This window comes from Telopea speciosissima, chromosome 6 (genome assembly GCF_018873765.1).
Source record: "Telopea speciosissima isolate NSW1024214 ecotype Mountain lineage chromosome 6, Tspe_v1, whole genome shotgun sequence".
Classification (NCBI taxonomy): Eukaryota; Viridiplantae; Streptophyta; class Magnoliopsida; order Proteales; family Proteaceae; genus Telopea; species Telopea speciosissima.
This window is the reverse complement of record NC_057921.1, coordinates 57392094-57412913: the sequence shown is the minus strand read 5'-3', so window position 1 is coordinate 57412913 and position 20820 is coordinate 57392094. Positions and strand designations below refer to the sequence as shown.

Sequence of the window (20820 nt, the reverse complement as noted above, 5' to 3'; positions counted from 1 at the left end):
GTATCGGGATCCTCTCCAATGAGAAGATCGTCCAATGAGTGCCCAATGACCCATCCAACGACTAGGCTGCCTAGCACACATCCCGGCACGCACCTAGTCAGTGTGCCAGACAGCCCAGCCGTTGGGCATTCATTTGACGATGCCTTCCCTCCCCTGGAAATTTTTGTACATCCAGGGCAATCCTTGGAACGTGCTTTGAAGAGGATAAGGACCCGTCACTTTCCCATTTCTCAGGAAGTCAGTAGTTATGAGACCAAGTCATAAAACGTCCATTTCCCTGACAAAACTAAGTAAAAAGCTCCCTTGTGATAAGGAGGATACTGACCCCTTACTCTCCTATTTCTCAGGGAGTGAGGAGTGTTAATGAATTGCCTATTTCCTTCGTAACTGTATATATATATGTAATATTGCTCCCTCTGGCTCACCGACGACTCATCTTGATGCTTCCCATGTTGATGTTGAGTTTCATTACCAGCAGAGGCCAATAAGTTAAACGTTTACCATCCAGAAACACGAGATAATTTCAAGCTTCTTCTTCGTCAAGGTCCATCTCTCTCTCTCTCTCTCTCCATCAAGCTTTTGAACCTTGACTCAGGCTTTATCACATGAGTTGATTAGTTTAGTGCATAAGAATTTAGATATGCCATTCTTGGCTTAATTGCATTACATAAAGATAATTGTTTTTTATCATCTGAGAATGCGAAATTGAGCCAGAATGCATTCCAACAAAAGATACCAAACACAGCCTAAGCTTGAAGGTGGAGAGGCCTGGTTAATTGCACTGTTATGTCACTAGGATTTCCCGACACACATTCAATGATCTTCAAATTGCCATCAGTGTTTTAGCAAGGGTTCTTGTAGAAAGGCTATTCTATAGAGTTTGGATCCTTGACACACAATGGCCTTTGTTGTGCCGCAGAGCACATCCTGCAGTACCGCAACGGATTTTATTGTATTTTATATCAACATATGACAATTCTATTTGTAGGTTAATTATGTGGATGATGTTATTTCTATGGTTACATTTTATGGAAATTTGAATGTGTCATTACCCATAAAAATAAAATAAAAACTTCATCTATAGATTTGGTAGTTTGGAAGTTCAGTTTTTTATATATTTTTTTATTTTGCTATAAATCTACTACAATGCATCACTCGGTGTTCTTATGATTTGAAGTTCATTGCCTTTCCTTGCATTTTGCTCCAATACGTTAATTCTAAAATATTTTTTGATTTATTCATCTCATATTACTAAGTTTCTATTATCTATATTGATGTTGTGAATAGAGCATGGGCTTAATCAGAATAACTAAAGGTTGTTTACTTCTTGATTTTCTATGAAAATTTTACCAGTTCACTTGTTCTTTATGTATACATGTTCAAGTAGTTTATGTTTTGTCTGTTGATTAACAGGTTCAACTACTTCTAAGGACAATATTGACACTCCAATATTGGTCCAAGTCTTTTGGGAACTTATAAGGTGAAAATGGATGGCATCTAGAGGCTAGAGTTTCCCCAACATTTTTGGAAATGGGCCTACATTAGTTCAAAATGTGGTAAAGCTGGTATAATTGGTATTGGAATTACCTCAACTAAGCCACCAAATTACAAATCAAAGAAAATAAATTTTGCAAACATGGATGTTGTTGAAGAATCAAAGAATCATATCTGGATATTCTTTGCGCAGCCTTCTGCAACCATTTTCCTACATGGGTTTTCTGCTTCTTCACATCTGATTTTTTTATTAGTTTTATCTATTTTCTAGGCTTGCAAGAGACGCACAATGCTTACTCTTGGAAATTCAAAACCAATGTTGAATAATACACAGTCTTTATATTATTGGTCAACCCTTATATCTTGTGTGGGTCTATCTTTCTGTGGTCTTGTCTTATGTATGTTAAACTACCTCTCTGGGTATAGACATGGTTGGTCTGATGTAAAGCTTATTGCTCAATTAGATTTTACATTCAGAACACTCACTTGGTTTTTTATCTCTTGTTACCTGCACATCCAGTTTTCTCATTCAAGTGAGCATAAGTTCCCCATTCTACTAAGGAATTGGTGGGCCTTCTACTTCATGATGTCTTGCTCTTATCTTGTTATACATCTCGATTTATATTGGAAACATTCGTCCTTCCAATTCTTACTGTGGATCTCTGATGTTGTGTCCATTATTACTGGTTTGTTTTTTTGTTATGCTTGGTTGTTTCGTAAGGGACAAGAAGGTGAATATTTTTGTCTTTCAGAGCCTCTTTTACAAACTAATTATAATAGAAACAATGGTGACGATGGACAAGGATCAAGGGTCATCGCAGAGAGCATAACTCCTTATGCAAATGCCAATCTTCTTAGTATTTTTACTTTCACTTGGATGAACTCTTTGCTTGTACTTGGGTATAAAAAAACATTGGACCTTGAAGATGTCCCTCAGCTTGCCAATTGTGATAGTGCCAATGTGGTCTTTGCTCGTTTTAGAAATAAACTTGAATATGATGGTAGTGGCAGTGGTGATGTCAGTCAGGTAAGCACACTCAAGCTAGTGAAAGCATTAGTTCTCTCAACATGGAAAGAAATTTTACGGACAGCTCTATTATTCATTGTAAGCACATTGGCTTCTTATGTTGGACCATACCTTATTGACACATTCATTCAGTATCTCAATAGTCCTCACCAAATTAAATATAAATGCTATATATTAGTGTTTATTTTCTTTCTTTCAAAGCTCATAAAGTGCCTCTCACAGAGGCACTTGTTCTTTCAATTGAGACTGATGGGAAATAGTGCCCGTGCTGCCTTGTTCACAATAATATTTCAGAAGGGTCTCAGGATTTCGAACCAATCAAAGCAGGGTCACACTAGTGGGGAGAACATTAATTTGATAAGTGTTGACGTTGAGAGGGTTGGATTTTTTAGTTGGTATTTGCATGATATATGGAGGGTGCCTCTTCAAGTTGTTTTAGCATTGTTGATCTTGTATAAGAATCTTGGGCTCGCTTCGCTTGTAGCTTTGGTTGCCACAATAATTTTGATGTTATCAAATGTTCCACTAGGAAAATTAGAAGGGAAATTTCAGAGGGAATTGATGGATTCAAAAGATCGAAGGATGAAGGTGACATCTGAGGCTTTGAGGAATATAAGGATTCTCAAGCTCCAAAGTTGGGAAATGAAGTTCTTGGCTAAGATAATTGAGCTTAGGAACTTTGAAACAAGATGGTTAAAAAAGTTACTTTATACATCAGCTTTGACTGCCTTTTTGAACTTGTCTACTCCCATGTTTGTATCCATAGTTACTTTTGGGTTTTGTGTGCTTATGAAAATTCCATTAGAGTCGGGGAAGATTCTATCTGCACTTGCAACATTTGATATATTGCAATGGCCCATATATAATCTCCCAGACACAATCTCTATGGTAGTCCAAACTAAAGTTTCCCTTGATAGGATAGCCTCATTCCTCTGTCTCGATGATCTTCATCCAAATATAGTACCAAAGCTTCCAAGAAATTGTGCCGACATTGCAGTTGAGATTGTCAATGGGAATTTCTCTTGGGACATTAATTCCCCTAATCACACATTAAAAGATCTTAATTTTCGAGTATATCATGGTATGAGAGTGGCTATTTGTGGTTCTACTGGGTCAGGCAAGTCAAGCTTACTTTCTTGCCTATTGGGGGAAGTGCCGAAGGTATGTGGAAACATTAAGTTGAATGGGACAAAGGCGTATGTTGCACAATCACCTTGGATACAAAGTGGAAAAATAATAGACAATATATTGTTTGGTAAGGAGATGGACAAGGAAAGGTATGAGATGATCCTTGAAGCATGTTCATTGAGCAAGGACTTAGAATTATTTGCCTTTGAGGACCAAACTATCATAGGAGACAGGGGGGTCAACCTGAGTGGTGGGCAAAAGCAAAGAATTCAGATTGCACGTGCTTTGTACCATGATGCTGATATTTATCTGCTTGATGATCCTTTCAGTGCTGTAGATGTTCACACTGGAACTCATCTATTTAAGGTAGCTTCTCTTTGACCTCCACTTCCAAAGCTTTCTTTGATTAAATTAACTTGAAGATATACATTCATTGCTTACATCACAATTTTGTCCACTAGAAACAAGGTTTGATTTAAAAATTGGTATAAGAGAATGGAATCATGGTTTTTTAAACAAAACTTATATAAACACCCATGATATTTAGCAATGTATGTTCTTACAGAAAACCTATGGTTTGATGTTACGTATCGTTATAGAACTTAAAGTATATTAATATGTATAACTATTTGGCTCTTTTAAGTAATTAGAATTTTCTTGAGTGCCTAATGTAAAGAATTGAACTTCTGTGACAGGAATGTTTGTTGGGAATTTTGGGTTCAAAAACAGTAATGTACACTACCCACCAAGTAGAATTTTTAGTTTCTGCTGATCTTATTTTGGTGAGAATATAATATCTTTTTCTCCTAAAATCAAACCTGCAATCTGATTTGAGAGTGACTATTTACTTTATCTTATTTGGCAGGTTATGAGAGATGGTAGGATTACTCAAGCTGGAAAGTACAAAGAAATTCTTAGTTCAGGAACTGACTTTATGGAGTTTGTGAGTCCACATAAGAAAGCATTGGCAAAACTTAATTCTCTTAAACAAGAGGAAGTTTTAGATAATTTAGTTAATGGTGAGGAAGATAATGGTAATATGTTGTGCAACGAGAAGTCTATTCAAGATGATGGAGAAATAGAATCCAAAAATTGTAAAACAGAAAAATTGATTGGGCCAAAAGCGCAACTTGTCCAAGAAGAAGAGAGAGAAAAGGGTGGAGTTAGTTTTTCATTTTACTGGAAGTATGTTACCATTGCATATAAAGGTGCTTTTGTACCATTGATAATACTGGCACAAATTATTTTTCAGCTTCTGCAAATAGTCAGTAGTTACTGGATGGTGTTAGTTACTCCTGATTCAGAGGATATGAAACCTCTTATTAGAGGATCCACACTCATCTTTGCTTATAAGGTCCATGCTCGTTGTAACTATTGGATACAAGACATCAACTCTACTATTCAACAAAATGCATTTGTCTATTTTTCGTGCTCCCTTGTCATTTTTGGACTCTACCCCAAGTGGAAGGATTCTAAATCGGGTTAGTCTAAATGCTTAATTGCTCTTGGGATCCAAATGATCTTGTTTGACCACGATAAAAGTTAATATAATTTTAAAACTCTGTATTATACAGGCATCTATAGATCAAAGTGCAGTTGATACCTCTATTCCACATCAAATTGAAGAAGTTCTTATCTCAATCATAGCATTCTTGGGAATTACAGCAGTAATGTCGCAGGTTTCATGGCAAATGTTAATAGTTTTTATTCCAATGACTATGACATGCATTTGGTACCAGGTAATTCTATAGCCACTTCGACTTTTCATGATTACATCAAGCTCAGGCATATGTTACCCATGCTTAACAAGATAAGATTCAAGTTGGTTCAAGATTGCTTTGATTAGTGAATTATGAATTTGCTTTGTTCACATCAAAAATTATTTGGTGGTAGAAGAACATATGCTTGGGGGTAAAATAGTGATTTAAACATTTTTATTCCTCTTGAATTTATAAATGATATATGTAAAAATCATTTCATATACACTAATGCAAAGTTGTAGTTTTTCTCCTACCAAAATTGTTTGGAAAAATATCAAGTAAGGCTAATGCTATCAAAGTACAATGTGCATCGAAAGTGACATGATAATATGCATATAATACTTTAGATATGCATGGATAAAAGTAATATAGCCTATTAACTCTTTTGGTAGTTTCATCGATTGGAACTCATACATGGGAGTTTCTTATTGACACCTATTAAGGTGTCAAATAATTTGTAACCTTATTTTTTGCCCTCTTAGTATAACATGTTTCTTCTTTCAATGAGGGTAAAATATTATTATTTCATATGTGTACACAAAAATCATGTGAGACAATGACAGTTCTTGAGAATGACACAATGGTAAGTCGCTTTAATTTTTTTTAAAATCCTTTTTTTACCCTTCACTTAAAAGTTTTTGGGAATAAGGCAAAGGGCAATCAAAAGAAGGTTACATTTTCTAAATACACCTATAGAGGAGTACCTGTAGAGGAGTTTTTTTTTCTCGCTAAAAGGATTCATTAATGAGAAAAAAAAAATTTAAATATATAGGAACAAAGACCTTAACATTCCCAAGCGAAGGACAAAAGGAGAAGTAGCCCCACCTACGGCAAAGCCATCAACAGGAACCACCCCTCCTATTAATAGAATTTGAATCTAGGTACCTATAGAGGAGTCATTTAGATAGTCCCTACTAAAATAAGATAATAATTAACAAAAGTTAACAAATAATAACTTAATAAATAATTTCTAATTTTGTACTAGCTAAATAATAAACCAATTATTAGTATTGATAAATTATTTTAGATTAGTAAATTAAAATTCTCAATAACTAAATATTAAGAATTAAAATAAAATGTTTATGGATAAATGTTCATTGCAAAGACTTTTCTTAGTGGTCCAACAATTTTGGGTCATGTGGAGGATTGCTTTAGCCAAACCGACCAATATTAGATAGTTATTCTCCATTTGGATTAGTTAAGTGTCAAGTTTTTTATCCAATCTCCATTGTATTACCCACCATATTCATACTTCTTCCCCTTTATTTTCAATGGAAGGACTGAAGTTGCCCAAAATTGCCAAAAAAAAAAAATAATAATAATAAAAAAATTGAATTCTCAACCAATTATGACTCAAATTGATAGAATGATAGTGGTGAGTTGGATAATTCCGCATCAATAACATTTGAGTCTAATGGAACTGCAATATGGCAGAAATTTGGGCAGTCAAGAGAGGCTTATCTAGGTGGACCACCTAGGAACTGTTGCCACATTATTAATTATTTGATAATTTTAATGAAAAAAATCTTCTTCTTCCTTCTTCCCTTTTTATATTTTTTTTCCATTCTCCTTCTTTTTTGCGCCTTTCCTTCACATCCTTCTTTTTGTCCTTAGTGAAGCGTGTGGACACTGAAAAGCATTCAAAAGCATTGCAACTGAAGTACTTAGGTTGTGCTATGTTGCATTTTTGTGCGAAATTGCATTCATGTGCTTTTGGTGATAGTCCATCACCCGCAAATTTAGATTTGGTAAAAACTGGATATGAACACATGCGTTTTTTAATTGAATTTACAATTTGATAAGTGATTTAAAATCAATTAAAAAGAAAACAGAAAGCATGAAATTTGGCTACATTGCGTTCATGTTCATTAAATGTTTTATCTAAGAATTTGAGGATGGAAGTTTTGGGATATAGTTGACATAAAAGTATATATAATTCAATCAACATCTGCTAAAAGTAGAAAATAGTAATCATTTCAAGAAAATAGCTGAATTAACTACAATATTTTCCGACAGTTTTCACTAACTATATATTCATTACACATTTTTTACATTGTACCTACTTTCTTTTTATGAACTTTGTCTTGTAGCAATACTACATATCTACAGCACGAGAACTATCACGGCTAGTCGGAGTATGTCAGGCTCCAATTATACAATATTTTGCTGAATCTAGTTTGGGTTCATCCATAATCAGGTGTTTCGATCAAGAAGAGAGATTTATGGACACATACCTTAAGCTAGTGGATGGGTATTTCAGGCTCAAATTTCATGTCTCGGGTGCAATGGAGTGGCTATGCCTCCGCATGGATATGTTGGCATCCATCACATATGCTATTTCTTTGGTTTTCTTGATCTCAGTACTGAAGGGAGTACTCAGTCCAGGTGAAACTTAAACTTGAGATCTTATAAAATCCTACATGATTGATTGCTCACATGAAATCACGATTTTGAATTTATTTGTTTTGTTTTCTCTCTTGAAGGTGTTTTGGGCTTAGCAGTCACATATGGGCTTAGTTTCAGTATGCATGGGGTCATATGGGATCTTAGCAGTCTTGAGAATAAAATTATATCCGTTGAAAGAATACTACAATATGCCTGCATCCCTAGTGAACCTCCTCTATTGGTAGAAGAAAATAGGCCAAGTCATAAATGACCATCACATGGGAAAGTTGATATCGTTGATCTAAAGGCAATCCTCAGCTCACTCTAGACTCCTTTCTTATCTCATCTTTTATGGAATAAACCCTTTGAATCCTGATGTTAATGGATGGTTTTTCTTTCTCCTACGGAATTCTGCTAAGCTTTATGATTTGATTCTTTAATATGTTTGTAGGTCCGGTATGCCCCACACCTTCCTCTTGTCTTGCGAGGTCTCACATGTACTTTCCTTGGTGGGATGAAGATTGGCATTGTTGGGCGAACGGGAAGTGGTAAATCAACACTCATACAGGCTCTCTTCCGCATGCTTGAACCTGTAGCTGGTCAGATTTGTATAGATGGTGTCCACATCTCCAGGATTGGCCTTCATGACTTGAGGTCAAGACTAAGTATTATCCCACAAGATCCAATAATGTTTGAAGGGACTATAAGAAACAATCTTGACCAGCTTGAAGCGTACACTGATGAAGAGATCTGGGAGGTGAGATTATTTCAAATTTGATTAATATTCCTTAATCAGTTACAAAGATAGAATGAACATGTCTTCTGCTTACTATTGATTCACACAAACCGAACACATCGCAATTGACTAGTTGGGAGATGTACTATATGAACTTCTTTCTCAGGGTGCTCTTCTTTTTATTTTATTTTTTGCTTTTTATGAAATCCTTTCCAATGATATATTGAAATCATTTCATTAGATGCATTGGAAATCTTTGGGCCAAGTTTGACCTAAGAGATTCTCTTAGTTGGGACCTTGGAAGTGCACTATTTTTACTGCCTTGTTTTTCAATTCCACGTGGCACCCCTTTGCTTGCTTATTTCATTTTTTTCTTTAACTTAGCTCATCATTGATGATCAATTCTCAATTATCGTGAATAATCAAGCAAGGTGATAAGTTGACATGGATTTTTTTGCGGTTTTAGGCTATAGATAGATGCCAGCTTGGTGATGAAGTTAGAAAGAAGAAAGAGAAGCTTTATTCAGCAGGTTGGTTTCCTCACATATTCGCTCTATACTAAAGTTGCTCAACATCAATTTATTCATGCACAATTACCCAAACCTTCCAAAATTCCTATTATATGATTATGAAAGGAAACAATTCAAATATTGATTTGAATACCTTCAAGTCCTATCCAACAGCTCAAATCGTTCTCTACAAGGATGGAAGGCCAGCACAATTGATTGACAAGGATCACAAAGATCTCAAGGATCCTAATCACCCAGCAAAGATTTTGGAAATCAGAGAATGAAACTTTTAAAATAAAAATACTGTTGACAAAGTTAATGGAATCCTCAGAGATAAGAGTCAATCTCAATTCAAATTACTTCCTTGTAAAGAACAGGCACAATCCTTGATTGATTCAATTGCTTCCTATAAAGACTATGGCTGTAACCGTATGAAAATATAGTAGTGAAACTTTCAGCACTGTGGATGTAGGTTCAACTAGAACCGAACCACATTAAACTCTGGTGTCTCTCTTTCTCTCTTCTCTTCTCATTCTGAAATTATTTCTTTAACAATGTCTCTAACTTCTAATGCACAACAAAACCTCCTAACCCCCTAGTTTTTATGGGAAAAAAATGTCAGGGAAGATAAAATAATAAAAATAAATCCTAAATAGCTAACCCATTTTCATATGGTGGTTGTTGTAGTGATTGAGAATGGAGAGAATTGGAGCATGGGTCAAAGGCAGTTAGTCTGTTTAGGGCGGGTATTGCTCAAGAGGAGCAAAGTGTTAGTACTCGATGAAGCTACTGCATCAGTGGATACTACAACTGACTATCTAATTCAGCAATCTCTTAGGCAACACTTCTCAGGGTCTACTATCATCACAATCGCACATAGGATAACATCAATTCTTGATATTGATATGGTTGCCCTTCTCGATAATGGTTAGTATCTAATAATAAGTACACCACAAGAAAATGAATTCGGTTGAGTTCAGTTATACGTCCTCTCATCCTTTTCCTGATGCTTTCCTAATCAGATTGATATGCTTTCTTGTCTTAAACAGGCCTTGTATTGGAATATGATTCCCCATCCAAATTGTTAGAGATTAAGTCTTCTTCATTTGCGAAACTTGTTAAGGAGTATACTCAGAGATGTAGTTCCTAGATTTAAAAGGCTATATGAGTTTTGAATATTCAGATATAAGCAAATTGCATTAAACTAAGGTGCATTGATATTTTGACTATTTGACTATGACAAATTCAAAGAAGATGGCGGACTAGATATTAATAAGGCTGTTTGTAATCATTTGAGTTGGCATTGGCATTTAGTTGATGAATTTGAGATAGAAAAAAAATAAATGAGAGGAAAAAATACGAAATCTTTTTGTTCATGCATGCATGTCTATAAACCTTCGGTGAAGTTTTAGTAGTCCAATGGTATTTGTAGACCACCAAAAATGAATACCATGTGGCACATTGGATAGAATGAAATTTTTTTGACTAGTAGAGACCAAGGTCCCATGCTCACATGTCAAGTTTTAGCCAAAACGGAACAGGCTAAGTGAAAAATAAAACTTTTGAAAATTCAATGAAAAATGTATTTTTTAGAAAAAATAGGCAACTAAAAATACAAGTGAATATACTAATACGAGGGAGTGTATATGCTGGAATTGACTCTAAAATTTGACATGTAGCCGACCAAAGACCATTGTCTAATATTCATACAATCAAATTTGTCACATCACCCTTCAATATGGCCAAACTTTGTGTTGGTCTAGCTAGATATATCCTTTTAAGTCTGCCAACCAATGAACGTTTGCCATAAAACTTCTAAAATAGAAAAGGGAAAAAGTTGGGTATGCCGCCAGGGTGCCCAACATATGTCATCCTCTCTCTCTTCCCCTTTTGGAAAAGATCCCCTTGCCCTCTTGCGTCCAGCCCTGCGATTGATGTATGCCACTAGCTTACCGAAAGCTAGCGGCAGACCCAACCCTCTCCCAACAGATAATTTATCTACTATCAAATTTCCTTGAATAACATTTGTATTACCTCTTCTATTTCTAAATTGTTCTTACCAATTCTCACTATGGTCAAATTGCTCCTCTCAAAGTTTTCCTTCCATGGCCTTGCATTTTAACCCAAACGTCTAAAAAATTCTTCCTAGAGTGGCAATTTGAATTGTTCCTATAGCTAACCATATGGGAGGTCATTCTGATCTAAAAAATGTATGGTTGAGTTTCTTCACAAAAAGATATCTTCTTAATTAAATAACACTACATGACATTAACTTTTTGATTAATGTGTTTGATTTAAAAATTTTCTAAAATCCAATTTTTAGTAAGTTAGGAATGTCAAAGAAAATAAGTGAGCTGTACCCTTTAAAAGGAGAAGGTTTGGTCCATTTTGTTGAATGTGCTTTTTCTTGAATGGTCTTTTCTTATTTTTTTGCAATTACATTTTTGGGCGGATTGTGTAATATTATATATATACATATATATAGGGAAGATGTTTTCTGCGTGGGACGCAGGGGCCACACTACATGCGCCAGCCAATGACAACGTGTGCGACAGCACAATCGACGGCTGCCATACATGGGGGATATGGCGGTTAATTCCATCATCCACTTTGCATGGGCGTGGCCCCTATGTCCCACACAGGAACTTTTTCCCATATTGATATACATACATATGGGGGTGCAGTCCACGCCCAAACACGTATAATGGGGACGAAATGATTGCCCTACCTTCCATGAAAGGTGGAAATTCCGTCCCCCGAGATGCCAACATGTGCACTTTTATTGGTTATCCTAGGAAAGGGTAAGGTCATTACCCAACCATTCCCTACATAATTGGAGCCTTTGTTCATACTGTTGTTTTTGTCACAACTAGCCAAATTTAGCTGAATCAACAAAAACCTGCCTTTTATGTAGGGAAAATAAGGATAATCTCATTTCATTCTCAGTATTCTTTGATTAGATGAATGAGTCTAATCACCTTATTTGTAGAGGAATGCCCAAGTAATCTCATTTCACATTTCCTGAGGGGAATAATTATTTACGGTAAAAAAAAAAAGGTAAAAACTACCTAACTAAAATAAATTATTAAATAGTTCAAACAGAACAAGTTTACACCAAAGTTTTCATGGTTCCGCTTGGTCAAATCCACCTAAGATCTATAACGTGCAGGGCCACTCTATTGAAATTGATTGCTTGAATAGGAAGGTCCAATTTGGACCAGCCATAATTAAAAAAAAAAAAAAAAAAAGGTACTAACCATGTATGAAAAATCCAATTTCAGGCCCATCACTATTGTATGGCCCACCATGATAAGGTTTATGCCCTTACATTTTCTTAAAATCTGTTAAAGTTAAGTTGTCAATCAATGCGGGGTCCTTCCCATTGGCCATGTCTGGTTATCCAACAAGAATTTTTTTCAGTTTTTTATTTTCACATATTCCTATATTATACCTTAATTGGAGTCTCCTAACGAACTTTTTTGTTTTAAACTGACAATTTTAAGAACATTACTTTTCACTTTTGTAAGTAACGAACTTGGACCAAGACTCCTCCAGCTTTGTATCTTTTTAATATATCTTTACTCTTCATAAAATAAAAAACAAAAAACCAATGCGATGTCCTACGACTCTAGGAGCAGTAAATTTGGAGTTGGCATTTTGGTGTCCACTTCAAGTTATCTATCTTTTTACCCTCAAGCTTTTAACAAAATTACCCCTTGAACCCGCTTCTTCTTCTTCGTCTTCACTTCTGCTGTCAGCCAACCAAATAAGTGGTCTGGAGAGAAATAGGTATAGATCCATCCAACAAAAAATGGGCTGCCTTCTGGCGACCTGACACACAAACCCTTCTTTATTCGAGCTTGAGATCGGTAGGAAATGATGGTGGAGTTTGTCAGAGAGGTAGACCTAAAATGATTCTAGGAAGAATGGTGAGGAAAGACATGCATAGCTTACTGACCTCGAATAAAATTGATTGGAGGATAAATCTATGTAGCCGATCTATTTAGTTGGAGTAAGGCTGAGTTGTTGTTGTTGTTGTAGACCATAAATGACTAAGATCTTGAATTGTGAAGCTTTTCTTTGACTATGATGGTTAAGCTAGCTTTACATGAAAACATAGCTAGATAAGAAACTGAATTTAAGAGAACGATGACCTAGAATTGAGGGGTAATTTTGGTATTTAAAAATTTAAGGGATGACCACGAATTGAGGAGTAATTTTGATATTTAAAAATTGGGAAGTAGTTTTCTGTTCGAGAGTGTGGCCTATGCCAGCACTCCCACTAGTCTATCCCTCTCCTCCTCAAAATAAGGGGGCAGGTCTGTCTTTTCATATGGGGAAGAGAGAGATACGCCACACTCCCGGACAAAATTCTTTTTTTCTTAAAAATTTGAGGGTTGAGACCCATTCAAAATTTACTTTAATGATAGTCATAAAAGGAAATATGCTCCAATTTTCCATTCCAACGTGAGGCCAAAAATCATGCTCACATATGAGTTCATCGTTCATTAGAGACGGTTTATAGATCATCAAATTCTCACAAATTGAATGAGAATTGGATCCATGTAAATGATCACGATTTCACTTTTTCTTAGGGGATATTGGGAGAAAATTATAGATTTCATTTTTCCAAAATCCTACCCCCCGCCCTTTTTTTGGGTAAATTACATGTCACCCCTTGGTCTTCAAACGAAACTCAAATCACCTCCTAATTTTTGAAAATACTCATCCGTCCCCCTCTACAGTAACGGTGTTAGTCTGCTATTAGTTATTGATGTGAAAGGACTAGTTTACCCTTATACTAAAACATTAGAATTAAATTTACAATACTACCTTGTCTTCATCTTCAAGGGTAGTTTAGAAATTTAAATTTATTTAACTGGCTGACATCATTACTTAACAACATAAAACTAACAGTAGGGATTAATTTATTATATTGGGGTCTAATACATGGGGTGATTTGAGTATTTTAAAAAACCAGGGGGTGATTTGAATTTCGTTTAAAAACTAAGGGGTGACGTGTGATTTACCCTTTTTTTTAATTTATTGGTACTTCAAAATTTCCCTCTATATAAATTCAAACATTCCACTCCTTTCCATGAAACAAACCAAACTAAATTCCGTTCTCCATTGCATTTCTCCATGACTCATCCTATTCTATGGCTTAGTATTCTGATAGTAGCATATTTCAGTGTAAGAAAAACATTTATTTTCCTTATCTATTCATTTCAACTTGATTATTGTTTTTCTTGTTTTATCTTTCTTATTTGGTTTTTATTTTTTTTTTCCCATGAAATTATAGGTTTCTCAAGCTGAAAATGCTTTCTCACAGTACTGGGAAGATCATATTGGTCTTTCACACCCTCCACATTGGATAGTTGCAAAAGCTTCTCCATTAAGCCCCCATCACGCAACAATGTTTATGAAACTTATAGAAGAAAATGAATTGGCTTCCCACCTATCTTCGTTTTGTAAACTGGCTAACATTGCTTGTTCTACAAATGCATTGGTGAAGAATGCAATAATCGATGCGACCCTGCCACCAATTGCCCCGTTTATAGGTGAGAAAAATAAATATGATGAAACACCCCTATCAATTGCTAGCCAAGGGGGATTGCCATATTTTCGACAATCAATGGTGAAACAGAGTGGTTTCATGCCTATCCCTGATCTAAGGGACCCTGTGTCATATAAATCATTCTTGCCGCGTCCTCTGGCATAAAAAATCCCATTTTCCTTTGCTCGGATTGAAGAATTGAAGAAGCTTTTTGGTGTGGTAGATGAATCAAACATGGATGATTATATAAAACGTAGCCTCGAGATATGTGAGATGAGTCCAACTCAAGATGAGTAGAGAACTTGTGTGACTTCTGCTGAAAATCTCATTGATTTTGTTCTGGATAAATTAGGGCACCATGTAAACATATGGAGTACCGAGAATGTTGAAAGATCTTATGAGAATGTCACAATTGGAGCTGTGAAACTCATCCATGGAAACCTCTCTGAACCACCAGCCTTATGTCATAGTATACCGTTCTTATTTCAAATTTATTATTGTCATGTTTTACCTAAAGTAAAAGTATATGCAGTTGATATACATGGTAGAAAGAAAGTGAATCATGCAATCATGGCATGCCATTATGATACATCAACTTGGAATCCAAACCATCTTGCTTTTAAGTTGATAGGTTTTGGACCAGGACTCATTGAAGTTTGTCATTGGATAAATGAGAATGGAGTGGTCTGGACAAAGGTACTCTAGTTTGAAGATTTTATTATCTTCCAAGTTCTCTTGTTTGTGTTACATTTTACTGATTAAGCTATTTGAAGGCTAAATAATGACCTATTTTTTCTTGCTTATTATGTCTTTCAAGTTTCAATATAATTTTGTTCTTCATTTGTCCATTTTAAAAGATGACAACTTATATAAATTATTATTAAAAAAAAAAGGAAAGAAAAAAGCTCAAACATGTCCTGCATGCCTACTACACATGAACAATTTTACACTACAAAAGGAAGGCAAAAACTATGAATAAATATTATTGGAAAAAGGACTCTGTCCGGGAGCATGGCTCATGCGCCCAAACATAAGATGGGCCGAAATGACCACCACATCCGATCCTCATGAAAAACAGAAATCCCACCCCTATTGATGCTTGTCTGTGCACTTTCATTGGCTCTCGTGCTGCTGCAAAGACAATGCTCCCAGACAGAGAACGCATCCCCAAAAATTATACATCAAAACTGGGAATATACACACTAGTCAACTCAGTTGCACGACCAAAATTATAGAAAGATCAGCATGAAAAATCGGTCTAAAAACATCTAGAGATGTGACTAAGAAAGTATGGTCGGAACACCCGAAGGAAAAGGCAGTTTTTATTCATTTCCTAGAGGTTCATCTTTTGGGTAACCAAACACTTATTCTGGTAGATTCAGGTTTCAGAATCAGGGTAACCAAACAGTTATTCTGATAGATTCAAGTTTTAGAATCAGGGTAACCAAACAGTTATTCTATCAGATTCGTTCATCCACAAATACTTTGATCTATAGATGTTACATCTAAAGGTATGGGTACATTCAGAAATTTACACAACCAAACGCATTCTTAAGTTTCATGTGAGGAGTTGTCCCACAAGAAGAGTTACGAAGGTGACACTGTCGAATTTTGGTATGCGCCTGAAAAACACCTATTGGGTTTGTACTATGTAGTGAACCGCATAAAAACTAAACTACAGTGTAAGCATTTGATTACTATCTTGGAAAACAATTGAAATGAGGAAAATTAAGTATCCCTCCCCTGTACTTTGCCCTAATTACACGTTCATTCTCTTGATTTTTTCATCTTACATTTTGACCCATTATAACTAACGATGTTAGCTTTTCGTAAATTAATGATTTGAAAAGACAATATTACCTTTGTTCTAAAACTCCACAAGGAGAATTATAATGATACCCTTTTCATCTTCTTCAACCTTAAAACACTCATTTCTTTCCTCTTCTACCGCAGCCACCACCACCGCAGCCGCTGCTTCCTCCTCCACCGCTATCATTGCCGCTGCCGCCGCCTCCTCCTCGGACTTTTATTCCCTAAAATTTTAAATTCACACACGGCAAAGACTGAACAGTAGATGGGTTCATCATCATAGCTTCCATTACCGCGTGAAGAGCGCAGCAGAAGGTGTTGATTTCAATCTTCCAGTGCTGCTGCTCTGCTTGAATACGCTGGAGCATCTCTTGTTCTATCATGTAGGAATCACAGAACTCTTTAGGATTTCGATCAAACCGAGCTTTCTCCTCTACGATCTTCACTCTGAGTTCAGCATCCCTCACTGTCCCCACCTGTGCATGCATTCCAAAACGATCAAGAAGTTGTGGCCTATCAAACTTCTCTTCTTCTTCTTCATTTTGATCTGTGTTCTTCTCTCATTTGATGAACATCAAATGAATCGAATGTGGACAACCTGTTCTTTCAAAGTTCCAACCCATCCAATGCTTCCCCCAATTGGAATGGGATAAAATAGAATTAAACAAATCCAAAAACATACAGCCATGTGCAATTAGGAGAGAGGGAGAGTAATTTAAGAAAGGATATAAGGAAGTAATGAAAAGTAGAAAGAGAAGAAAAACCATGGATTGGGCATACAAACCATCGCTTGAAGGAGGCATTGCAGGTGCAGGGCCCTGAGCATAAATGGCAGGTAAAACAAGAGCAAGGAGAAGAGCCACAACAGCCATTGTTGTAAAAGAAACTCTCAGCAACTCCATTCTCTCTCTCTCTCTCTCTCTCTCTCTCTCTCTCTCTCTCTCTCCTGCGTTAACAAGCCACAAATACAAGAATGGGGGGTGGCTGCCCTGAAACTTAAAACTTGAAACTGAATCCTATAATACAAGAATGGGGAAGGGCTTCTAATAATTATAAAAGAAAAAAAAAGAAACCTGTTTGGGAAGGAATCTGTTTTATAACCCAGAAACAGTCTGGATGACAGCGATGGTCACTGTGAGCATGAATACTCAGGCAATGGTAGGGGTATAGTTGTCGGCGATTTCAAGTTTCAGAGGTTGAAGATGAAGTTGGGAGAGGAGAAACAGCAAATTTTCCCTTCTTATTTTGGGTTTTTTATCAAAAGGGTAAATGGGTCATCTCACAATGACCATGGGTTAGTTTGGGCATTATAAAAAATCTAACTACGCCACATCAGCACTTAACAGACAGACGCTAACGACAGGGGAAGAATTAATAATTTTTTGAAAACTACAAGGGAATTGTATGTAAGGTGGAAAAATCAAGGAGAGAAACGTGTAATTAGGGCAAAGTACAGGGGAGAGGTACGTAATTTTTCCATTGAAATAGAATTCAAGAGCTTGAGGAGCCTTAGTAGTAGGGGTGTCAATAATACCCGGCTGGCCCGAACCCGCCCGAACCCGCCCTGAGCCCGGACCCGACCCGACCCTGATCTACCAACCCGAAGGGCGGGTTAGGGTTGAGTTTTTGGCTGACCCTGGCAGGGTCGGGTCGGGTCCGGGATAAGACCTCGGGCTTAGCCCGGCCCGGCCCGGACCCGACCCTGTATTAGTTATAGATATATAATATTATATATTAATGTATATATTATAAAAGAAAAGACAAAAAGCCAATAGTAAACCCTAAAATCTAGATACCTTTTCATTTTTTCACTTATCCAGATCCAAAAAGCCGCCGCTCGACGATCGTGCCTCCATCTTCCTCCTTCCCTGCTATCAAGCTTCAGTGAAGATCAAGGAAGCTGCTTACCTGCGTCGAGTTCTTACGTTTGTCTTCTCTGCTGGCTTGCTTCCAATAATGTTTGTTCATGGATTTTGGCAGAGAGAGAGAGAGAGGAGATTCGCGAGTACTCTGGTAGTCTGGTAGAATACTAGGGAGTACAACATGAAGGTACAATGATGCAGATAGGCGTTGGATAAGAAGCAGAGTTTGAGCCGAAGTTTGTTTAGTTGAGTCCATAGTAGAGTCTAATTCTATTTATGTTTTAATTAGGGTTTCTTGTTTCAGTTTTAGAGTAAGAGTATTCAATTATTTTTTTTAAATACCATTGTAATCCACCGATACTCAGATTTGAGAGTTTTGGAATGAAATTTTTTTTGGGTTAACCGATGGTTGCCATGAGCCTTGCGTGCACTCCTCCCTCCACTGATTTCCTTCTTCTTTCTTCTTTTACCCAAGGCCTCTGCGTTTATTCCTATTGGTTGCTTATGCTATTGAGGATTGAGAGGCCTTGGGGGTGTGGTTGCTACTCTCAAAATTTCAGAACAAAAGACCTCCAGATGAGAGAGATCTATCTCTCAAGAAGATTGAAGCCCTGTTCCGCCTGGTTCTGTTAGCCGAAGGTTGAAGAAGACTTCAATCGTGAGTCTAATTCAAACCCCTATTTGTTTTATTTCCCTTAATACCCCTGCCCTTTATTCCTTATTCTCCACTTAGTCTATTATTTTGCTTTGTTCCAAGTGTGACCCTTCACATTAGTTACAATCCCTTCTTTATCTTTTCACTCTTGCCTACCCAAATACACTATTAGTTTCTGTTCATTTACAATCCTGCTACTGTTCTTTTAAATCTTCATGCCATTGAAAGTTGGAACTTTATTCTGTAAATGAATATCATAGACAGAACCAACAGTATATGTTCTTCTGTTTATGGTGGGTAGATAGTTCTCTCCCTTAAATTCAAGTCAAAATGTTGCATTTGTTGTATTGGCTATTGATAAAACATTAAAGCCTCTTGCAATATATAAATTAAGCTCTTAGGATTTATGAATTTTTAATGTTTATTCTTTTGCCAAGCTTTGTTCTTTTTATCTCATGTGTTCAATAATTTGAGTTCTTGAGGAAAATGTAATTGAGGTACTTGAGATAAGCTTGCAGTCAAGATTTATACATGTTTGTGAATTATTTTTATTTAAATTTACAAGTCCCTCTCTCCCTCTCTCCTTCCCCTCTTATTCTTCTTCTTTAAAGAATTTTTCAGGTTTTTTTTAGATATATTTTTTGATATATATCAATCAGGGTCAAGACAGGGTCAATCAGGGCCAACCCGACCCTGCCCAACCCTATCAGGGTCGGGTCGGGCCGGGCCGGGTTAGGAAAAACCCTGGCAGGGTCAGGTCAGGGTTGAGGGTTTCTTGGCCCTGCCAGGGTTGGGTCAGGGTCAGGGTTTAGGTTAAGGCCCCTAGGGTCAGGGTCAGGGTTTAGGCAGGCCCGGCCCAACCCGACCCATTGACACCCCTACTTAGTAGTGGGCGTAGGGGGTTACCTGAACCACTCTAAACCTACTGATCTTCTAATTATTTCAAATTTAGTTTTAGCTTGACATATTACCGATCCAATCTTTCTTGTAGTTCCTCTAATGTAAATGTTAGACAAATGTTCTCTGTCCTGGGTGCACAGGATGCGCCCAGACACACGGGTGGGCGAAATGATCGCCCCGCCCCTCTGAATGGCAGAGAACAATCACCCTTAAATATTATACCTTAGTACCTTACCAATGAATTAAATAATTTTGCCCCTATACCCACACGCCAAGAATTCTCTACGCACAGCAGCAGTAGAGCTGTGAATGGCAGTGTCGTTGATGGAGGTAATGAAGATTGAGAGATGTTGCTTGCATCCAAAAACAACATTTCAGGATACCTCCTTTATATTATTTTCTTTCACATTTTGACTTCTGTTATCTTGAACTTGAAATAAGAACACTCAAAAATGCAAAAACCCACATGATCAGTAGTTGTCCGTTAGGAATATTGACTGATCAAAACCATATTAATCATATGACCAGAAAGAAATTACCGGTTCTCTCATAGGCGGCAATTGAGGTTGGAGGTGATGATGGAAAATCAATTCCATTTTCACCTATTTAATCTTCTTTTCTGTGTGGGGATTTCAAAGGAGTTCGTGGAGCATAAAAAGAACAAGAAAGAGATGAGATGTGTGACGCCATATGCTCCATCAACAGCAGCAGTGGTTGCTCGATATCGATATCCATCGAGCCGATTCCAGAGGATTGGAGCCAAGCGGTCAAAGGTGATCGGCAAGTTAGTACCACTCTCTCTCTCTCTCTCTCTCTTCTCTGTCTCATCTTTCTTGGATATTTGGGGTTTTTTCCAATTGAAACAAATGCTCAATGCCGGACTTGCAGAGTTGTCAGGTGTAGATTTTTTGTGTATTTCTTGTTGAATCCGATGCTCGATGCCCATTTTGCAGAGATAGCCATACCTATTATAATATCGGTTCATCAGCTTTTCTCTT

The 20820-nt window shown here is 36.8% G+C and overlaps 1 protein-coding gene and 1 pseudogene across 1 annotated transcript; both read left to right on the top strand.

Moving 5' to 3' along the window:
• The first annotated feature begins 1755 nt into the window (after positions 1–1755).
• LOC122665979 lies at positions 1756–8572 on the top strand (annotated as a pseudogene).
• Positions 8573–8996: 424 nt separating this feature from the next.
• On the top strand, positions 8997–10189 carry LOC122665977 (ABC transporter C family member 7-like). Its single transcript, XM_043862096.1, has 3 exons — positions 8997–9060; positions 9727–9966; positions 10089–10189. The coding sequence occupies exons 2-3, from the start codon at positions 9753–9755 to the stop codon at positions 10187–10189; spliced, it is 315 nt and encodes a 104-aa protein (XP_043718031.1). The 5' UTR covers positions 8997–9060; positions 9727–9752.
• The last annotated feature ends 10631 nt before the right edge of the window (positions 10190–20820 follow it).

Bases quoted from the DNA above. Each gene is read 5' to 3' on its own strand.
- LOC122665977 (XM_043862096.1), top strand. From the start codon at position 9,753: ATGGGTCAAAGGCAGTTAGTCTGTTTAGGGCGGGTATTGCTCAAGAGG. The intron at 9,967-10,088 runs GTTAGTATCTAA...TGTCTTAAACAG, and splicing joins GGTTGCCCTTCTCGATAATG to GCCTTGTATTGGAATATGAT.